At 43.0% G+C, this 19,725-nt stretch overlaps 1 protein-coding gene across 1 annotated transcript in view; it reads left to right on the top strand.

Annotated features, from left to right (window-relative positions):
- The window catches only part of LOC104963769 (ryanodine receptor 1-like), a 90,762-nt gene that overhangs the window by 35,182 nt on the left and 35,855 nt on the right, over positions 1–19,725 (top strand). Inside the window, exons 18-30 of the mRNA XM_010792411.1 lie at positions 3,812–3,892; positions 4,328–4,416; positions 4,822–4,950; positions 5,968–6,072; positions 7,457–7,486; positions 8,327–8,356; positions 8,508–8,589; positions 8,677–9,986; positions 10,069–10,163; positions 10,549–10,723; positions 14,344–14,430; positions 16,162–16,416; positions 16,513–16,643. Of these exons, the coding sequence (XP_010790713.1) occupies positions 3,812–3,892; positions 4,328–4,416; positions 4,822–4,950; positions 5,968–6,072; positions 7,457–7,486; positions 8,327–8,356; positions 8,508–8,589; positions 8,677–9,986; positions 10,069–10,163; positions 10,549–10,723; positions 14,344–14,430; positions 16,162–16,416; positions 16,513–16,643 (2,599 nt within the window). The remainder of the gene's footprint in view (positions 1–3,811; positions 3,893–4,327; positions 4,417–4,821; positions 4,951–5,967; positions 6,073–7,456; positions 7,487–8,326; positions 8,357–8,507; positions 8,590–8,676; positions 9,987–10,068; positions 10,164–10,548; positions 10,724–14,343; positions 14,431–16,161; positions 16,417–16,512; positions 16,644–19,725) is intronic.

Below are 19,725 nucleotides of genomic sequence, written 5' to 3' on the forward strand. Positions count from 1 at the left end.
CACTTACCGCCAGTCGATCACTCTAAGAACGATAAGCTAGGACGCTACCTGTCCTTCCGTCCGCCTGCCCTTACCTTTTTGCCGCACACTAGCACCAAACATAAAAAAGAATGGGAGTAGTCCTAGGATCGCCGGTGCCAAGACAGCATAACCTCGAAGACTCCCGAGGGCGATCCTCGAGGGCTACCTCCTCGTCGCAACGCATAGCTGGAACTCCTCTGCTTCCGTACCTGGTCAACACAAGTCGTAGACTGTCCCTCTCACACCTGCCTACAAACGGTTACAAGGACTTTCCACCACTTCCCGGCAAAACTTGCCAAAACTACCCCGCACAGTTTGCGCAGTCTAACAGCCAGTTTAGATGGGGTCTAACCATTGACGAACAACCTCCCCGCCATACAAAACGGGTCTTTCCATTACACCAATACGCCCCTACTGACCTGGACAACACACGGTTGATTTTACGGAAGAGAAAAACGCTCGATATCGACATCCTTCCAAACGACGTAGTTCGGAAATAGGGGAGTTACGTCCACATTTCCGTACAACTACCCTTGCGCCACGCTACTACACTGTCACTCGCTTCTAACACCCTGATCCAATACACGCAAATAATATCGACGCAACAGGAGTCGCATCGTTACCTTACTATAAGGTACGCCCGACTACTGTGCCGGTACCATCCACGGGAATGCTCCTCCATACCTGAAGGAACTTCTCACATCAAAAACCTCCACACGCAACCTCCGCTCCACAACCAACCATCTGCTTCGCCCCCCGAGGACCAAACTCCGCACAATGGGGGATCAGGCTTTCTGTGCAGCTGCTCCTCATCTGTGGATTTCCCTCCCAGACCACCTGAGGACTCCACAGACCACTGACGCCTTCAAGAAAGGCTTAAAAACCTTTCTTTTAAAAAAAGCTTTTGATTAAACTTTTGTTTGTTTTTATCACGCCTCCTGTAGCACCTTGGGATTATTGTTAGCAATGAAAGGTGCTTTCGAACGTATTATTATTATTATAAAGGAGGGAACCCTCACCCAGGATGGACAGACAGATATTCACATTATGTAGCATCGGCCCTTTGGCGATTTGCCACTTCCGGTTTTATCGATTTTGTCTTTGTTCTTCCGGTTTAGCACTAACAGCATTGTAAACAATGATTTGTATTCGATATAAATCACAGCTATTTCAAGTTAACTGGCAGGAGGACATAGAAATGGCCCAAAATCATTGGATGAGGATGTTTTTAATAACTCTGTAGTGTCCCGTGGTGTTGATGAACCCTGCTATGAGGAACCTACAAGAAGTACCAAAACAGCCAGTCGGACTGCTTACTTAGGCTCATGTCGACATTTTATAATAACTCTCACTGCCAGAAGGATAGACAAAGGTCCACAGTGTTGACGTTTATAATTTAAAAAAGCTAACTTAGAGACCAGCATCAATTAACCTGTCAGTCTGCTTTTCACTTGCTAACTATACCTATTTAACTGGCCAACTTTAGCTATTCAGCATAGAGAATGTTAGCTATTTAGCTAGCGAATGTGATGTATCTATCTATCTGTCTATAAATAAAGTTAGCTAACATTCCCTATCTATCTACCTAGTTAGCTAGCTAACTAAATGCTAACTAACTATAGGTAAGCTAACTAAATGTTAGCTTACCTATAGCTAGCTAACTAACAAGCTAGCTAGAGAATGGGTGTTTCTCAATGTCGAGTATGCTTGCTTGGTAGCACATGTCTTCCGAGTCACTTCCTTCAGAAGCCAGGCAAGAATCCTTCCTGGCATTCGGAAAACGAAGAGTGGAACAAGCGAGCAAGTGTGCAGGTGTGCGTCATATGAGAGGCCCCGCCTTACATTTTCCGCCACAGATTTTGGGAAGTTGGTCGGTGCGTAAAGCATTGTGGGGATTTTAAGACTGCGGAGTCTACACATGTGCAGCCTCAACATTTCTCGCTAAGAAGTACGCCAGGCTCAGTAGAATTCCAAGTATGCTGGACATTGGAACAGTCCTTCGGCTGCACTCGATGTAGTATGCTTGAAATAGTGGCTCTGGAGCAGCCTTCCTCGACATTGAGAAACACCCAATGTTTGCTATCTAGCAAGTTATCACCAATTATTATTTAACACCCTATGGTTAGACTTGCAGTGTGGACTTGTCTCTACCCTCAGGCAGTAAAAGAAAATATAAAACATTGTTGGCGTGGTTTCTAAGCTGACTTCTAAGCATTCTCATACAGCCAGCAGCTCCTCAGAGCGCCAACAATCGCTGTACATGTTCAAATTTAATTAATCACATATTGGAAATAGAAATAGTTATTTTCGCGCCTAAAGGCCAATAGCAGCATAAGGGGCAGTGCTTGTTTCCATTGTTTTCCTTGATCTATCCAGAGTGTCACCTTTGATCATTTCATGAGCACTTCTGCTCAAATGTTACACAATCATTAATATCATACCATGCGGTCCTTTAATATCTCACTTGAACATTGATCAATCTTGTGATCCTATATCTAAGAATACATTTTCAAAGATCACTACAGGAGCTTCCCTTTATAGACACTGACTATCTGTGAAACAATTTGGCACATTGACCACACATGTTTAAGTTTTATTTTAGGTCCCAATTATTTCCCAACATCCGTGCTTTGACAAAGCTTCTTGGAGTTTGCAGTAGATCTGTCCTGCATGACGGTGTGCCTTCGCATTTTTATCTGTGTTCACTGTTTACATCTGTATGTTTTTCCTCAGTTGTGTTTTCTTTGATATATATATTTAAATTCCATGGTTTCCTGTCTTCATATATCTGTATTTTGTATGTCCATTTCAATGTGACGTGACCCGTGGTTGGACCCGCTGTCCATTTGAGTTTTGTCGAAGTATGTTTTCTGTAAAAAAGTGGTGCTAGAGAGGTACAGTTTAGGGGAGGGAAGCAGAGTGAAGCCTCAGCCGCCCTCTCCTGCTGACAAATGGTCTTTGTGGTGTTCACTAACATATTCTAATGAAAGCAGGGGAGTAATATGAAGTGACACTTACCATTTGTACTCTTTTTTTTTGGCAATTCAACGTGTGTACATTCAAAGACTTTACAATACCATTACAATATTATTCCCATCACCACATCTATTGATAAGGTTTTTACTAATCAACAGTAATTTACTACTAAATCTGACACTGCACAGAGCATTGTGCAGTGTTTAGTGTGTATGGGTAGAGGAGTAATATTAATTGGGATTACATAACCACTGTTTCACCATTCTTAATAATTAAATAACTAATTTAATGCCTTTTCTAATCTGAATAATTTGCATTTTGTTTTAGCAAGTAATTTGGTTTCGGATTTAGATTTATTTTTACCTAAAAATAACAGTAAACTGAAGTTACCAGTTTTTATTTATTTTTAAATATTCCGTAAGAAGTTGACTTGTCTATCAAACTGCTAAAATAATGTTGCCTCATAGGCACAATTATTAAGCCTGTTGTGATGGATACAAATGACTTGTTAAGATGGAGACATCTACCAGTGTATTGTTTTATTGAGAGAACGTTATTGCCACTTTAATTATAAAATATTTGTTATTGACTTTGTATGTATATAACTGTCATATCACTGCGCTCATATATGTATGTATGTACACAGTGATGCAGACACATTGATAAAATACACTGGTATTTCCTTTAATTACCTAATAACTTGTGCCGTTTTCTGTTTACAACTGTGTATTTTAACCGAATAGCACAGTCCATGAGCAGTTTCATCTTTCCTTTCAACAATATTGTAATGCATTTCCTGTGTTCCTATATCCAGATGAGAAAGTGATGGCTGACGATGAATTTACTTGTGATATCTTCCGCTTCCTGCAGCTTTTGTGTGAAGGCCACAATAACGGTGAGTGACTACCAAACACTGAGGGTAAATGGTAAATGGACTGCACTTATATAGCGCTTTTCCAGTCTTTTCAACCATACTCAGGTAATATACATATGTACAGTATATGCATATAAGGGTTAGCATTCACCCATTCACAAACACTCATACAGAGGAAGAGGCTGCCACATAAGGTACCACCTGCTCAGGAAGATCCTAACCCTAGCCCTAACAAGCAGACACATGCAAACATTGTTGGACATTGGTAGCAATTTGGTGCAAGGACACTTCAACATATTGATTGCAGGGGCTTTGGATCGGACCACCAACCCTCCTATTGGAGGACGACTGCCTACCTCCTGTGAAAAGTGCTCACTCATATAACTTTACTCTAAATGATGCCAGTCCAATTTTAGAAAAACCTCTTTTGAAGTGCTTCATGTTTCTGTTTTTCAGACTTCCAAAACTATTTGAGAACTCAGACAGGCAGCACCACTACCATCAACATCATCATCTGCACTGTGGACTACCTGCTGCGACTACAGGTCACTGATAGGAGCTCTGACATCACTCCTACTGACTACTTTTTTAGCTTATTATTGTCAAACGTTAATTACATTGGCCTTCAAATATTTAATATTTTTAAATTGCCGACTGGTGTAGACACTAACTCCAAACACAAGAAAGGCAACGACATCAGTAACGGTGATCGGGCCATTCTTCAAGTACAGATTTCATTTTTTTTTTATAATGCTCCTCTGTTTTTGCCCAGAGCTTTTTTTTTTTAGGTCAGCAAGGGCATTAACATAGTTATTTAAAAAATATGAATGTGCTTAAGTGGCTCTTACATACTGTATCCCTTAACCTCATGCACTGAATATGTATTTTAGAAACCAATTTGATAGATTAAATTCAACGTAACACGTTGTGTTCCTCCTCCCTGTATACAGGAGTCCATCAGTGACTTTTACTGGTACTACTCAGGAAAAGACATCATTGATGAGCCTGGTAAGAGGAATTTCTCCAAAGCAATGACTGTGGCCAAACAGGTCTTCAACAGCTTGACTGAGTACATCCAGGTAAGAATGAACAATAGATTATTTTAATGTTGAATGTTTGAATGTTAATACAAAAGATGATTTGTAGACCAGGGGTTAAATTAGCAGTTTGTCCCTTCAATGCTAACACCCAATTGTTGTAGGATGGAGCCTGAATGCAACATGTTTAGCATGTTCCTCAAATTATGGGGGAAATTTGCCTTTCAATATTGCAAAAGAAAAAGGTTTAAATACAGCAGTTTAAAGTACAATCATAAGGGATGATGGAGATATAGGCAATAGGACATCTCAATAAACTATCCGAAACTTAAGAATGTGGGCCCAAACACGAAATGGTACGTTTTTTAAATATAAATTACTAACACTTCTAGAATTTGAGAGATTTTGTGTATTTTACAGAAACATTTACAAGCTAAAAGAAAACTAACACTAGCCAAATACCCTAAAAACCAACCAAATCTAATGCTAACTCATAAATGGTCCCACCTTTGGTTTGAATAGGTAAAATAAACAAAGGTAATTGATAAAAAGGATAATAATGGTAAACTAAATGCACTTTAGAGTAAATTAAAGTTGAAACTCCAGTCATTTTATGTATTCTAGCTTTGACTTTTTGTGCTCAACGACTGCTGTCTTAAGCTCTTTTTAAAAACACAGATAAAGGTATTTTTATGGTGTCATCAATCTAATTCCATAACCTAGGACCTCTGCAAACCATAGTGAAGCTGGTACTTTTAAGTTGACGTCTCTTACCCTTTATAAGATGCTTTTTGTAGTCCTATGCAAGGGGAAACAAGTTGGGATAAGTTCATAATATAAGTATTACTATAAAACCTACTTTCATAACCAAGTCATACTAACAAGCCATCTGACAAACCAAAACAAGACACTATGGTCAACTAAAAGAACATTATAAAGCTAGATTTCAACCTAAAATATAAGCTTTTTTATCTGAAACATTTACTTTGAAACACAAGACAATGTTAAAATATATGTCCAAACATGATGACTGCACTGGAATATCCTCTCCATTTCCAGGGCCCCTGCACTGGGAACCAGCAGTCCCTGGCTCACAGCAGGCTGTGGGATGCGGTAGTGGGCTTCCTGCACGTCTTTGCTCACATGATGATGAAACTCGCTCAGGTAAGAAACAGCCAAGACATAACCTCATTTTTTTGCCTTTTTTTTTTTACCATTTTACCATTCTATTTCTTGTATACTCCATTAATAATTTCTGTATAGAATCCAGATCTATTCAGATTTCAAATTATCCAAATAAATAAGTGTTGTATTACAGTTAAACATAAGATGAATTTAAAGCAATTTTCAAATATAAATGTATACATTTGATCCTCTAGTCCAATTTGAGTATACTCATTTTGTGAACTGTCTCTCTCATGGTTCCTGCAAAGTAAAGTATGTATTTATTTGATTATTCTTTTGTTTAATTAATAGATTTGTATGTCTTAACCAGCTTTCCCCCCCTCTTTCCTTTGACAGATTGTTTCTGCCTCTTTACTTTTTTTGTTAAAGCAAGATAACCTCAGATTACTGTAGGTAACAATTTACTAAGTCAACAGAGCATTAAGGGTTTAGATGGAATACGGTCCAAATGATACGATATTAAGTAGATATATTCTTTAACATGTATTTGTGATGGTATTTTATTAATTTCCGAGTGGTCAAAGTAACACCCTCTGGTTAGCTTCCTTTTTAACATCACACTTGGAGACAGCCGTATTTTTTATGAAGTTCCACTTCAATACAACCAAAATATGCATACATTATATTACAGATATTCCAAATGTATCCATGAATGTAGATTTTTTTAAATGCTGTTTTTAGGTAGCCATGTTGTACAGATAGTACAACAACATGAATTCAAGTTAAGTTGGCAGAAACAATTTGTGGAAAAAACTCAAGGTCCTTTCTTTCTCTTTCATTTTCTTCCTGGTTATGTACGTTCTTTGAGTTCCAGAAAAGCGCTATATAAATATAATTTGTTATTATTATAATACAATAAATCCTCCTCACCTGATTTAAATATATTTCGGTTTTCTAATACTGACCAGTGATTAGGTTTGATGAGCTGTGCTTTAACCTGTGTGTGTCTGCAGTCTATAACCTGTCTGACCTAACAAGGAGTTGCCTTGGTCACTAATTCTAATATTCTGTTGATTGATACTGATTCTCCTGTTTAAAATGTGTGTACTGTATGCATGAATTTGAATTTTTAAATGTGGAATATCTTTCAAATGTTGAAACAACTAAATACTTATAGATGTGCGCTGAATAGATGCTAAATGTTCTTTTTGGATATTAAAGCAGATCAGTGCCAGTTCATCAGGATTCAGGTTGTTTGAAAGACTGTTTATTTATATTAAATGATCAGAATAACATTTACATTAAATCTGTAAATAACCTCCAGGTTTAGAGAAATACCAAAGTAAATAAAACATTTTGATAGTAACATTTCTATTGTCATGTTTCACCTTATATATACAGTCTATGTGTGTAACCCTGTTAGATGCTCCCTGATTCTGGACAACGCAACAACGTAAGAATCATCACCATCTCATTTAGAGGACCATCATGCTTTACAAAGCGCTCCTCCTTCATGTGACTAGTTATTACTCAACAAAATACAGAAATCATTCACAGTTTCTTCTGTTTATTCCCTATACAGCCTTTCATGTTTTTCTTTAGCGTTTAACAGTATTATTTCTTTTTTTGTTAAGTTCTCTAAAGAGCCATCAAGTCAGTTGGGTATAATTCCTGAACACGAGGAACATGTGTAACTCGGACACTTGGGTGTAGTGACAGTTTAAACACATTTTGACTATTAAAAGTGATGATACTAAACTGATAAATAAAGTATGATTAGCTGCTTTCTGGCTCTAGATTTTAGTATATTTACTGTAGAGGTGTTTTCAAACAAATACCAGCTTTCTCCATACAAAAGATCGATTATTCCTTGATGACTTATAAGAATTTTTTTTTTTTAAAGAGTCTTAATACCATGCTTTGCTTCTTTTCATTTAGCTTTATTTTGCTGTTTAATATATTTAGTTGCTTTGTGTTGTGTGGCTGATGCTTGCAAATCCTTACACCCTCTTGTAGACTTCCACCAGACTTACAACAAATATGTATGGCTTGTGTTATCTGCTGGTGCAGGTCTTCAGGAATGCTACGACCAGCGTCTATATGCTTACGTGTTCCCTGCTTTCTTGCTGAGGCCACTTTTTCAGATAAATGGGATTCTGTCTCGCAGAGGCATTTTCTCCCCTCCTCTCATACCTGACGGTGTTTAAGTGTCTTGTCTTGCTGACCACACACGCAAGTCTACTATTTGTGATAATAAAAATGCATATTCTTTATTTGTAAAATGCAAACCCAGGATCACTTTTGGAGTAGAGCACACTCAGAGGTAGCATCTCTTACCGTTTTACTCTCTCATCTCATTAGAAAGCAAAAATCCTCTCAAAATGAGCTGTGTACCAGTCAGTAGTCAGTACATATTCTAAAAACCATACTTCTCTACTGTTTGTGCTTTGCTGTGTGTTTTGGCTTTGGTTCAGGACTCCAGTCAGATTGGTCTGTTGAAGGAGCTGTTGGATCTGCAGAAGGAAATGGTGGTGATGCTTCTGTCTCTACTTGAAGGTATGATTTCTGTCCCTGGGTCGTTATATCCTTTCCTTCCTGTTGCAAACTCTCATCTAATTTCTTCAAACTGTGTTCTGCTCTTAGGCAATATTGTGAACGGCACCATTGCCAGGCAAATGGTCGACATGCTGGTGGAGTCCTCCAGCAACGTGGAGATGATCCTCAAGTTCTTCGACATGTTCCTCAAGCTCAAAGACATCGTGGCATCAGATGCCTTCCGGGACTACGTCACCGACCCCCGTGGGCTCATCTCCAAAAAAGACTTCTCCAAGGCCATGGACAGCCAGAAGCAATACTCTCCCTCAGAAATCCAGTTCCTCCTCTCTTGCTCAGAAGCTGATGAGAATGAGATGATCAACTTTGAGGAGTTTGCCGATCGTTTCCAGGAGCCAGCCAAGGACATTGGCTTCAATATCGCCGTTCTGCTCACCAACCTGTCGGAGCACGTGCCCCACGACACTCGCCTTCAGAACTTCCTGGAGCAGGCAGAGAGCGTGCTCAAGTACTTCCGCCCCTTCCTCGGCCGCATCGAGATCATGGGAGCCAGCAAGAAGATTGAGCGCATTTACTTTGAGATCAGCGAGGCTAATCGCGACCAGTGGGAAATGCCACAAGTTCGAGAGTCCAAGCGGCAGTTCATCTTTGATGTGGTCAATGAGGGCCAAGAGAGTGAGAAAATGGAGATGTTTGTGAACTTCTGCGAGGACACCATCTTTGAGATGAACATTGCGGCGTCTATCTCTGAGCCTGAGGGAGACGATGCAGAAGAAGACGACGATGAGGAAGGAGATGAAGGCGGGGGAGAACAAACAGAGGCTGTAGAAGGAGAGGAAGGCAATGGAGATGAAGTCCCTCCAGAGGCAGCTTCAGCCTTCGCAGAGTTTCTGAAGAGCGTGGGGGACTTCTTCAACATGTTCACATTCCGTAACCTGCGACGTCGCTACCGCAAACTTAGAAAGATGACTGTGAAGGAGATGGTCATCGGCCTGGTTACGTTTATCTACACTATTCTGATGGGTATCCTGATGTTTGTCTACGGTGTATGTAAGGGCTTCTTCACAATCACATGGAAGGTGCTGTTTGGTGGAGGCCTAGTGGAGGGCGCCAAGAAGATAACTGTAACGGAGATATTAGCCAGTATGCCAGATCCCACGCAGGACGAAGTTCATGGCGACCTGCCACCTGAACCAGGGGCTAGAGAGGACCAAGACGCAGACGGTGGGTCAGACCTCTTAGATGGTGGGGGAGAAGGGGAGGAAGAGGAGGATAGCGAGGAGAGGGAAGGTGGACGTCTGCCCGGTTTCAATACTCCAGGGGGACTCGGGGACTTTGGTGAGACGACGGCTGAAGAGCCTCCGACACCAGAGGGCACACCGCTGCTGAAGAGAAAACTGGTGAGGGGTTCTGTGTAATCATATATAAAAGTGTATGCTCTTCATTTAAGTGTTTATTAACTGCAATGCCATTATGTAACAGTTGGAATCCGCAGTGGGAGAACCAGGAGAGGAAGAGCAACCTGCTCAACCTGCTCATACCGAAGAAGTGGCTACTCCAGAGACTGAGAAAGCAGAGTGAGTTGTCAACATCGAAAATGATCAGCTTCTGCTAGAGAAAACTTCTCCTCATGCCAATATTGTATTGTAAATGGACTGCATCCATAATAGCGCTGTAGGGCCCCTCAGAGCACTTTAAAAAGTCAGCTTTCACCCATTCACATCCATTCAAACAGAGCCAGAGCTGCCATATAATCACAACAGAGCTGGCCAGCTCACCAATCAGAGCAGTGTGGGCTTCACAGGCAGTATGAGAAAAACAAAGACCATTTTTGAACATTAAAGCATGGTGGAGACATGTCACAGTTGTCACAAAATACAATTATGAACCTGAAAATGAACATACTATGTCCTCTTTAACAAGAAACATCACACATGTTCTCTCCTCACGTGTCTTCTCCAGCACCGAGAATGGCGAGAAGACAGAGAAAGCAGAGCCTGAACCTGAGGTAAAGAAGGAGGAGCCCGAGGTGATAGAAGAGAAGAAAGAAAAGGCCAAGGCGAAGAAGGAAAAGAAACCCACGGAGGAGGGCTTTGAGCTGTGGAATGAGCTGGAGGTCCAGAGAGTCAAATTCATGGTGAGCAGCTGTCTATCACAGTACATCATTTATGTTGTGAGTGGTGACACACTGACATGTGCAGGTAACATACTGGTATTTTAAGTTTAGCCTGATATGGTTTTTTTAGGTATATTTGTACTTGACTGTCCATCCATCTTCTTCCGCTTATCCGTGGTCGGGTCGCGGAGGTAGCAGTTCCAGCAGAGAGCCCCAAACGTTCCTTTCCCTGGCCACATCAACCAGCTCTGACTGGGGGATTCCAAGGCCCTCCCAGGCCAGCGAAGAGATATAATCCCTCCACCTGGTCCTAGGTCTACTCCTCGGTCTCTTCCCAGCTGGACTTGCCTGGAACACCTCCCTCGGGAGGCGCCCAGGTGGCATCCTAACTAAGTGCCCGAACCACCTCAACTGACTCCTTTCGACGCGAAGGAGGAGCGGTTCAACTCCGAGTCCCTCCCGGATGACTGAACTTCTCACCTTATTCCTAAGGGAGACACCAGCCACCCTGCGGAGATAACCCATCTCGGCCGCTTGTATCCGCGATCTCGTTCTTTCGGTCATGACCCATCCTTCTTTGCTATAGGTGAGGGTAGGAAAGAAAATGGCCCGGTAGACAGAGAGCTTTGCCTTCTGGCTCAGCTCTCTTTTCATCACAACGGTGCGGTAAAGCGACTGCAATATCGCTCCCGCTGCCCCGATTCCCCAGCCCATCTCACGCGCCATTGTACCCTCACTCGAGAGCAAGACCCCGAAATACTTGAACTCCTTCACTTGGGGTGATTCCCTACTTGGAGTGGACAGTCCATCGGTTTCCTGCTGAGAACCATGACCTCAGATTTGGAGGTGCCGATCCTCATCCCAGCCGCTTCACACTCGTTTGCGAACCGATCCAGTGAGTGCTGAACGTCGCAGACCGATGAAGCCATTAGAAACACAGCATCTGCAAAAAGCAGTGGTGCAATCCTCAGTCCACCGAACTGCAGATCCCCTCCCCCCGACTATGCCTCGAAATCCTATCCATGTATATTACAAACAGGATTGGTGACAAAGCGCAGCCTCACCGGAAATGGGTCCGACTTACTGCCGAGGACCCGGACACAGCTCTCGCTTTGGGAGTACAGAGATTGGCTGGCCCTGAGTAGAGACCCCCTCACCCCATACTCCTGCAGCACCTCCCACAGTAACTCCCTGGGAACAGGTCATACGCCTTCTCCAAATCTCCAAAACACATGTAGACCGGATAAGCGTACTCCCAGGCCCCCTCCAGGATCCTTGCAAGAGTAAAAAGCTGATCCGTCGTTCAACGACCAGGAAGGAATCCGCATTGTTCCTCCTCAATCTGAGGTTCGACAATCGGCCTGACCCTCCTTTCGAGTACCTTAGAGTAAACTTTCCCGGGGAGGCTGAGTAGTGTGATGCCTCTGTAATTGGCACACACCCTCTGATCCCCCTTTTTAAAAAGGGGAACCACCACCCCGGTCTGCCACTCCTTCGGTACTGTTTCCGACTTCCACGCAACGTTGATGAGACGTGTCAACCATGACAGTCCCTCAACACCCAGAGCCTTCAGCATTTCTGGGCGGATCTCATCCACCCCCGGGGCTTTGCCACTGTGAAGTTGTTTGACGACCTCAGTGACCTCCCCCCGGGAGATTGGTGTCGATCCCCCGTCATACTCCAGCTCTGCCTCTAACATAGAGGGCGGAGTTGTCGGGTTCAGGAGTTCCTCAAAGTGCTCCTTCCAACGCCCTAACACTCCATCAGTTGAGGTCAACAACGTCCCATCCTTACTGTACACAGCTTGGATGGTTCCCTGCTTCCCCCTCCTGAGGTGTCGGACAGTTTTCCAGAACAACTTTGGTGCCGCCCGAAAGTCCTTTTCCATGTCTTCTCCCACACCCGCTGCTTTGCCTCGGCCACGGCTGAGGCTGCTGCCCTTCGGGCCTGTCGGTACCTTGCAACTGCCTCGGGAGTCCCCCGGGATAACACATCCCTGAAGGCCTCCTTCTTCAGTCGGACGGCTTCCCTGACCACCGGTGTCCACCAGGAGGTTCGAGGGTTACCGCCCCTTGCGGCACCTAGGACCTTGAGACCACAGCTCCCCAACGTGGCTTCGGCAATAGAGGCTTTGAACACCGACCACTCTGGTTCAATGTCCCCAACCTCCACAGGAATGCCCGAAAAGCTCCGCCGGAGGTGTGAGTTGAAGGCCTCCTGAACTTGGGCCTCCTCCAGACGTTCCCAGTTCACCCGAACTACACGTTTGGGCTTACCAGGTCTATCCAGAGGCTTCCCCCGCCACTCGACCCAACTCACCACCAGATGGTTATCAGTTGACATCTCCGCCCCTCTCTTTACCCGAGTGTCCAAAACTTACGGCCTCAGGTCCGATGATACGATAATGAAATCGATCATGGACCTTCTGCCTAGGGTGCTCTGGTACCACGTACACTTATGAGCATCCTTATGTTCGAACATGGTGTTTGTTATGGACAATCCATGACTAGCACAGAAGTCCAGCAACAAACCACCACTCCGGTTCAGATCAGGGGCGCCGTTCCTCCCAATCACACCCCTCCAATATTCTCCATCATTGCCCACATGTGCATTGAAGTCTCCCAGCAATATTAAAGATTCCCCTTCAGGAGCCCCATACAGGACTCTTTCCAGGGTCTCCAAGAAGGCTGAATACTCTGAACTGCTGTTTGGTGCATAAGCACACACAACAGTCAGAGTTTCCCCCCCCCAAAACCCGCAGGCGTAGGGAGGCGACCCTCTCGTCCACTGTGGTAAACTCCAACAAAGAAGCACCCAACCGGGGTCTTTTGAGTATCCCCACACCCGCCCGGCGCCACACACCTTGCACAACTCCGGTTAAGAATAGAGTCCAGCCCCTATCCAGATGTAAGGTCCCAGAGCTGACGCTGTGCATAGAGGTGAGCCCAACCAGATCCAACTGGTAACGCTGCCGCACGAGCTCCGGCTCCCTCCCCCCCAGAGAGGTGACGTTCCACGTCCCCAAAGCCAGCTTCTGTCGCCCGGGTCTGGTCCGTCGAGACCCTCTGCTTTCACTGCCACCCTTCTGGCAGCGCACCCGACCCCATCGCTGTTTACCATAGGTGGTGGGCCCGCGGGACGGAGAAGCGGCGGTGTGGCCCACGTTGCCTTTTTGGGCGGTGCCCGGCCGGGCTCCGTGGCAAGCCCGGCCACCAGACGCTCACCGACGAGTCCTCCTTCTTGGCTTGGCTCCAAAAGGCGAACCCGGGCATCCTCCGGGCCGGGTATCCTCACTTCTTGGTTTTTCTTTCATGAGGTCTTTGAACCAATCTTAGTCTGGCCCCTTGCCTGAGACCAATTTGCCATGGGAGACCCTACCAGGAACACAAGGTTCCAGACAACAGATGCCAGGTTCATCAGGGCACACAAACCTCTCCACCACGGTGAGGTTTTGGTTCTTCAGAGAGGCACTTGACTGTGTGATACCCAATTCACCATTATCATGCAACAATGTGACATAAAAGGTTTTGCGCCCACAATTAATTTCCTAATGCAATTTAATTTATAAGCTAAACCAAATGTTAATGCCTTGGAATCATGCAGTAAAATATTGTTTTTGTGTTGTGCCCCCCCTCTATCAGAACTACCTTTCTCGCAACTTCTACAACCTTCGCTTCCTGGTCCTGTTCATCTCCTTCGCTCTCAATTTCATCCTGCTCTTCTACAAGGTGTGTGCACGCTAAACTTAATTTAGACGACACATACTGAATTGACTCCTGCAAAGTATCTTGGTTTTTCTCCTGTTGGATGTTTTCAAGTTTTTTTAGACAAAAAAAATGTTGAAAAATAAAAAACTATATAAATCGGGCTCGCAATAAACATGAACAAACCATTTCTAAAAACCTTTAGAATATAGAAAGAACACATTTCAGAATATCTTTTAAATGTTTGTATTTCTAAATTCCATAAATGTTTTAAGACACTACAGGTTAATAGGGTTAACATGTTGAAATAAGTTACCACCAAGACATTTCCCCTAGTTGATTTCTGCATTGTAAGTTTATTGAAATTTCATGTTTAAATATGGAAATCAGGAAAGATCTTATGCTAACTTTTGGCGGATATTGGAGAAACCTACAGAAGTACAGAGACAAAGTTAGTAAAAACAATATCTCAATGTGTATTTTGATGTTCCAATAGTCTGAAGGACGGCAAAAATAGCCTACATTCTTTCAATTTGAACTCAACTTTCATGAAATTAGGTTTTAACCTGTTAAGCCCTGTGCCCCCTGCCGGCACCGACAACATCTTGCAAGAAACAGCGTCTGAGGGCTTCTTAACATTTAACAAACTATGAATGTGTCATACACACTTAACGGGAAGAAAACTCAGCTACCTGACGATATGAACCATTTTTACCGAAACAAAACTCAAGTCTAAAGCCGAGCCTCTGAATGAGCACTAAGCGAAAGAGTGCTTACGCACTTAGCACATAACTCACGGTATAAATATGTTATACTTCATCGGATCTGCATACGCACAATGTCATATGACAGTTGAGATTCCACAGATTCCAATGGTATAAGTATCATCACTGTGTGACCAAAACTCACGGCAGCGAAGGCAAAACCAGACATCACACAACTTCACTTTACGGGGCCAAAACGGCAAATACGTCTTACCTTTGCTGTTTTCTGATCAAAGTTGTGTTCAATGGCATTAAAACGCATATAAACGCTGCTGAAGGTTAATCCAATGTCTCTGTGTCACTTTGAAATGATTACTGATAATCCATCATCATATTTATGGCAATAATCGTATTTTTCATATAGAGTGTGACGGAGCTTCCGGTTTTGGGAAAACTGCGTGCGCTTCACTCTCAATCCTCAATGGTAATGTTTAGATGGATTTAGGAACTTCCACTTGATTTTACTGGCTCTAACGGTTAAAACGAGGTGTCAATCACCAAAATCGACCAATGGGTTCCAGAGAAACGGCAAATACACCCAAATTACCCCAGAGGTGGGTTTTATTTGCTAAACCTCTCTAAAAAGGTCAAATTTCACTTGTGTTGCATCAATCTTGATACAGGGTACTTTTTATATGTTAATGTTTGGATTCCTAAAGCTTTTTGTTTACTATCCCATCATTCAAGGGTAGTTTTCACTATAAGTAACGGAAACTATAATTTAAATGTTTTTAATGTGTTCAATCTGAATTTGCTTTAAAATAAAAAAAATGATATTGATTATGACTTTTCTACATCCAACTCACAGGTGTATCATTGCTTTGAGAAAAAAGATTATTAATTCACCCCTTTTAGAAGTGAAGATATAGTCATTTGTTCTGGGTATGTCATTTTTTCGAGCCTGAAACCTGAAAAACAGGCTCGGGGCTTAACTGGTTAATGCAACAGAAAGTACACTCCAAAGACTTATTGTTGTGTCTGACATTTCCAGGTGTCCGACACACCTCGTGGTGAGGAGGAGATTGAGGGTTCTGCATTGTTTGAGGGCTCCGGCCTGTTTGAAGGATCCGGTGCTGAGGAGGATGGGTCCGGATTTGATAACGGAGGTGAAGATGAGGAAGAAGAAGGTCCCATGTACTACTTCTTGGAAGAGAGCACAGGCTACATGGAGCCGGCCATGGCTTTCTTCGGTATCGTCCACACTATCATCTCCATCCTCTGCATCATCGGCTACAACTGCCTCAAGGTATGAGATGTTTACTGTACAAAAATCCATGAAATGTTTTGCGTTTGCTTGTAGGTTTCAATCAGCTTATCTTCTTTTACCTCTAAATCCCTTCAGGTCCCTCTGGTCATCTTCAAGAGAGAGAAGGAGCTGGCAAGAAAGCTGGAGTTTGATGGTCTCTATGTCACTGAGCAGCCTGAGGACGAGGACATCAAGGGCCAGTGGGACAGGCTGGTGCTCAACACTCCGTAAGAGCCCTGTGACATGTTTAGAGACACAGTATGAATAGGGACAAGTGTAACTCTGGTACCGGATGCCAACGAACATGGATGCCCTCTTTTTCACTTAAATAATTTCCATTCTGGTTCGATGCTAGGGCTAGTTTGGGTTCTACTTGATAAAACCACTTAAGAACCAGTTTGTTTTTCCACTGAGCCGAGCCCGAGAGGAGCCCTGTCATGACATCGACGTTAAAGTTGCTGCAACACCAGTGTGATTATCCCTTCACAATAACAACAATGGCGGACTAGGTTAGAACTGGGCTCATGTTGCTGTCAGACTTTCCAAGCCAGAATGAATTTGCAAGAACAATTTCTCCAAATTTAAACTTTTGTCAAGAGAGACAGGGCTAATGGCATGCGGATGTGGTTCAGCGGTATTTGCTGTAATGTCCCCTGATGCACATTTCCCTATAAATGTCTATTATTTTCATATTAATTCACAATGTTTGGCAATATGAACTGTAGTTGAACCAATTTACGGTTCCAAGTAGGGTTATCCCCAAAAAGTTGACTAAATGTTAGTCAGCGAAAAACGTCTTTGTCGACTCGTTTTTAATTAGCCTATTAGTCGAAGGAAAAAGATAAAGGAAAAAAATAATTCCATCTGTGCGCTGCGTGTGCTTTGACGCATCAGCCGGAAGTCATTAAGTGAATGTTGTCGGACAGGAAATCCAATGTATGGGATCTTTCTGAGTGTGTAAGGGACGAGCCCCACAAGGTGACATGTAAACTCCGCTGGCACAAAGTCGCCTCCATATCCTTGCCATCAGAGCGCAGCTTCCCGAATGCCGGCATCATAACAAAACACAGAGCTTAATTATCCCGACAACGTGTTTTTCTTTGTCATAATTAGGGGGGGAAAGCAGCAGTCAGGCAGCAGCCTAGCCTTGTATCAACATATACAGACCTATAATATATAATCCTTCTGGCCTCAGAAAACTATAAATTAAAGCTTTCATTTCACTGCGTGCGATGCTGTGTGCATGTGACGATATTAAAGGAGACATGTCATGGCCATTTCCACTGATCATAATTCCATTGTTGAGGTCTACTAGAATAGATTTTATATTGTGCAATTTTCCAAACTCACATTCTTTTCTCTATTCGGTTCAGTATGGCTGTCGAGTCGTTAGGAGAGAGACGGGCATCTACAGTGGTATAATAGGGTCGTGGACCTACAGTGTGTGTGTTTTGTTTACATAAAGTTGACGTTCTGTAAAGGGAACTATAAAATTCTTAGTTTCATAGACCTTTTTGAGTGGAAAGAGAAGTGTTTGAACAGGGTCATCAAACAATCCCTTCCTAGACGTAACTTCTCTCTTGTTAGTATGTATAAGTCACCATCCATTCCGGAAGATAAGATTTGCCGCATCATAATTTTTCCAGAAGTTGGACTGGGGACGTTGTAAACTTACGTCGTTATTCAGTATGATGAATTTGTAATTCGTAAATAATTATATATTTTGGGATTATAATTTCACGGTGAGTCATCTCACGTATATGTTACAACGTTCTTTTTCATACACCTTGGGAAACCTTGATGGACCTAAAGACGTATTTAACCAGTATTTTACACAAGACTAGGAAGTAGATTCAGTGTTGTTATTCTGTTTGCTGTCAGCGAATTCGATTTTGGTTGTTGTTTTTTAATAACAAAAAATACAAAAATAACTTGTGGGTGGTACATTTGTAAGTGTGACGTCCCACCTTTTCATTACACTTGGGAATAAATTATTGACCAACTTGGGAGGAAACCGTCGTTTTGGAGTTGGTTTGCAAAGGATATCAACGTATAGTCTGGACCCGTGTTGCCAGTCCTCCTAAAACCTTGGTAAGGAGACAATTATTTTGACAGAAGTCAAGTCGTTTATAAGAACCCTACAAGACCACACTTTAGCGAGAGAACTCCAGTACGGTGTCGTAGAGTAACCCACTCCAGTCCTGAGACTGCCCGGTAAGGTCTTCCGCATAAAGAAGACAACTTCGGTAAGACAACAACTAAAATTGAAGACACGGAAACCAGCAACAGACAACGGTAGTGGGAAGACAACTCGAAGTTAACCACTTTCTACCGGCAATTCAAGAGAGTCGTTTTAACAGAACTCTTGAACTCTTTAAGGTAAAAAGGGCAGCTGTCTACCGTTTAGTACAGGTCCGGGACTCCGTGTTTTTCCGTCGGGGTTTGGTACTTACGGGGAGGTGGTATGAAGCGTCAACCCTACTCCAAAAACTACACACCACACCGACACGGAAAAAAAAGAGGTGGTCGTATCGCAACACACCAAGGAAGGTTTGTTGAGTTGAAACCAAGTTAGACAGGTGTCTTATAACACGGTCATCACGACACTTGTAGGGTCCACGAGAAAACGTATGAAGGTTTGCACGTTCGTTACAAAAAAGACCTGTCGTCACCGGAAGGAGGTAAAAATACTGGCTGAATACGTCTTTAGGTCCACTTAGGTTTCCCAAGTGTATGAAAAAGAACGTTGACTACAAGAGATCATCTCGGGGGTAACTTTTACAGGAGGACCGAGGAATCAGTACTACCGGCATTATTTTGGACCCTAAATAATTAGTCGGATTTGAATTCATCTGGATTTCACCTAGTCACGAACCAACTTACTTAGTCCTATCCAAACGACGAATTGTAATGTTCGGACAAGACATGAGATGCCATTTATCTTTACCTCTCAGAGTTTAAGTTTAGTTAAAAACTTTCCTCTTACAGTAACGAAAGGCTAAATAATTTGGCTAGGGGAACACAACCAATACTTCCAAAAATACGCACATTTTCCGGGACGTTCTCAGTTTGGGAGTTTCATTGTGGACATGCGCTCATTTTGAGATTGTATCCTTCTACACAGAGCGACATCATAGCGATTTTTCCTTTGTGTGGAGGTGCTAGAGTCGCGCTAAGTGTTGCGGGCTGGTTAGTCTCGTTGACACGTAGTGTACCTCCACCCCCGTCCTCGAAACACCTCGTGTTCTGGCAATTTACCGTCTCTCACTTTAAATCACTTATGTGCATCAAATGGTCTCTACGTACATA

The sequence above is a fragment of the Notothenia coriiceps genome, unplaced genomic scaffold (genome assembly GCF_000735185.1).
Source record: "Notothenia coriiceps isolate Sejong01 unplaced genomic scaffold, NC01 NC01_scaffold00036401, whole genome shotgun sequence".
In the NCBI taxonomy this organism is placed as follows: Eukaryota; Metazoa; Chordata; class Actinopteri; order Perciformes; family Nototheniidae; genus Notothenia; species Notothenia coriiceps.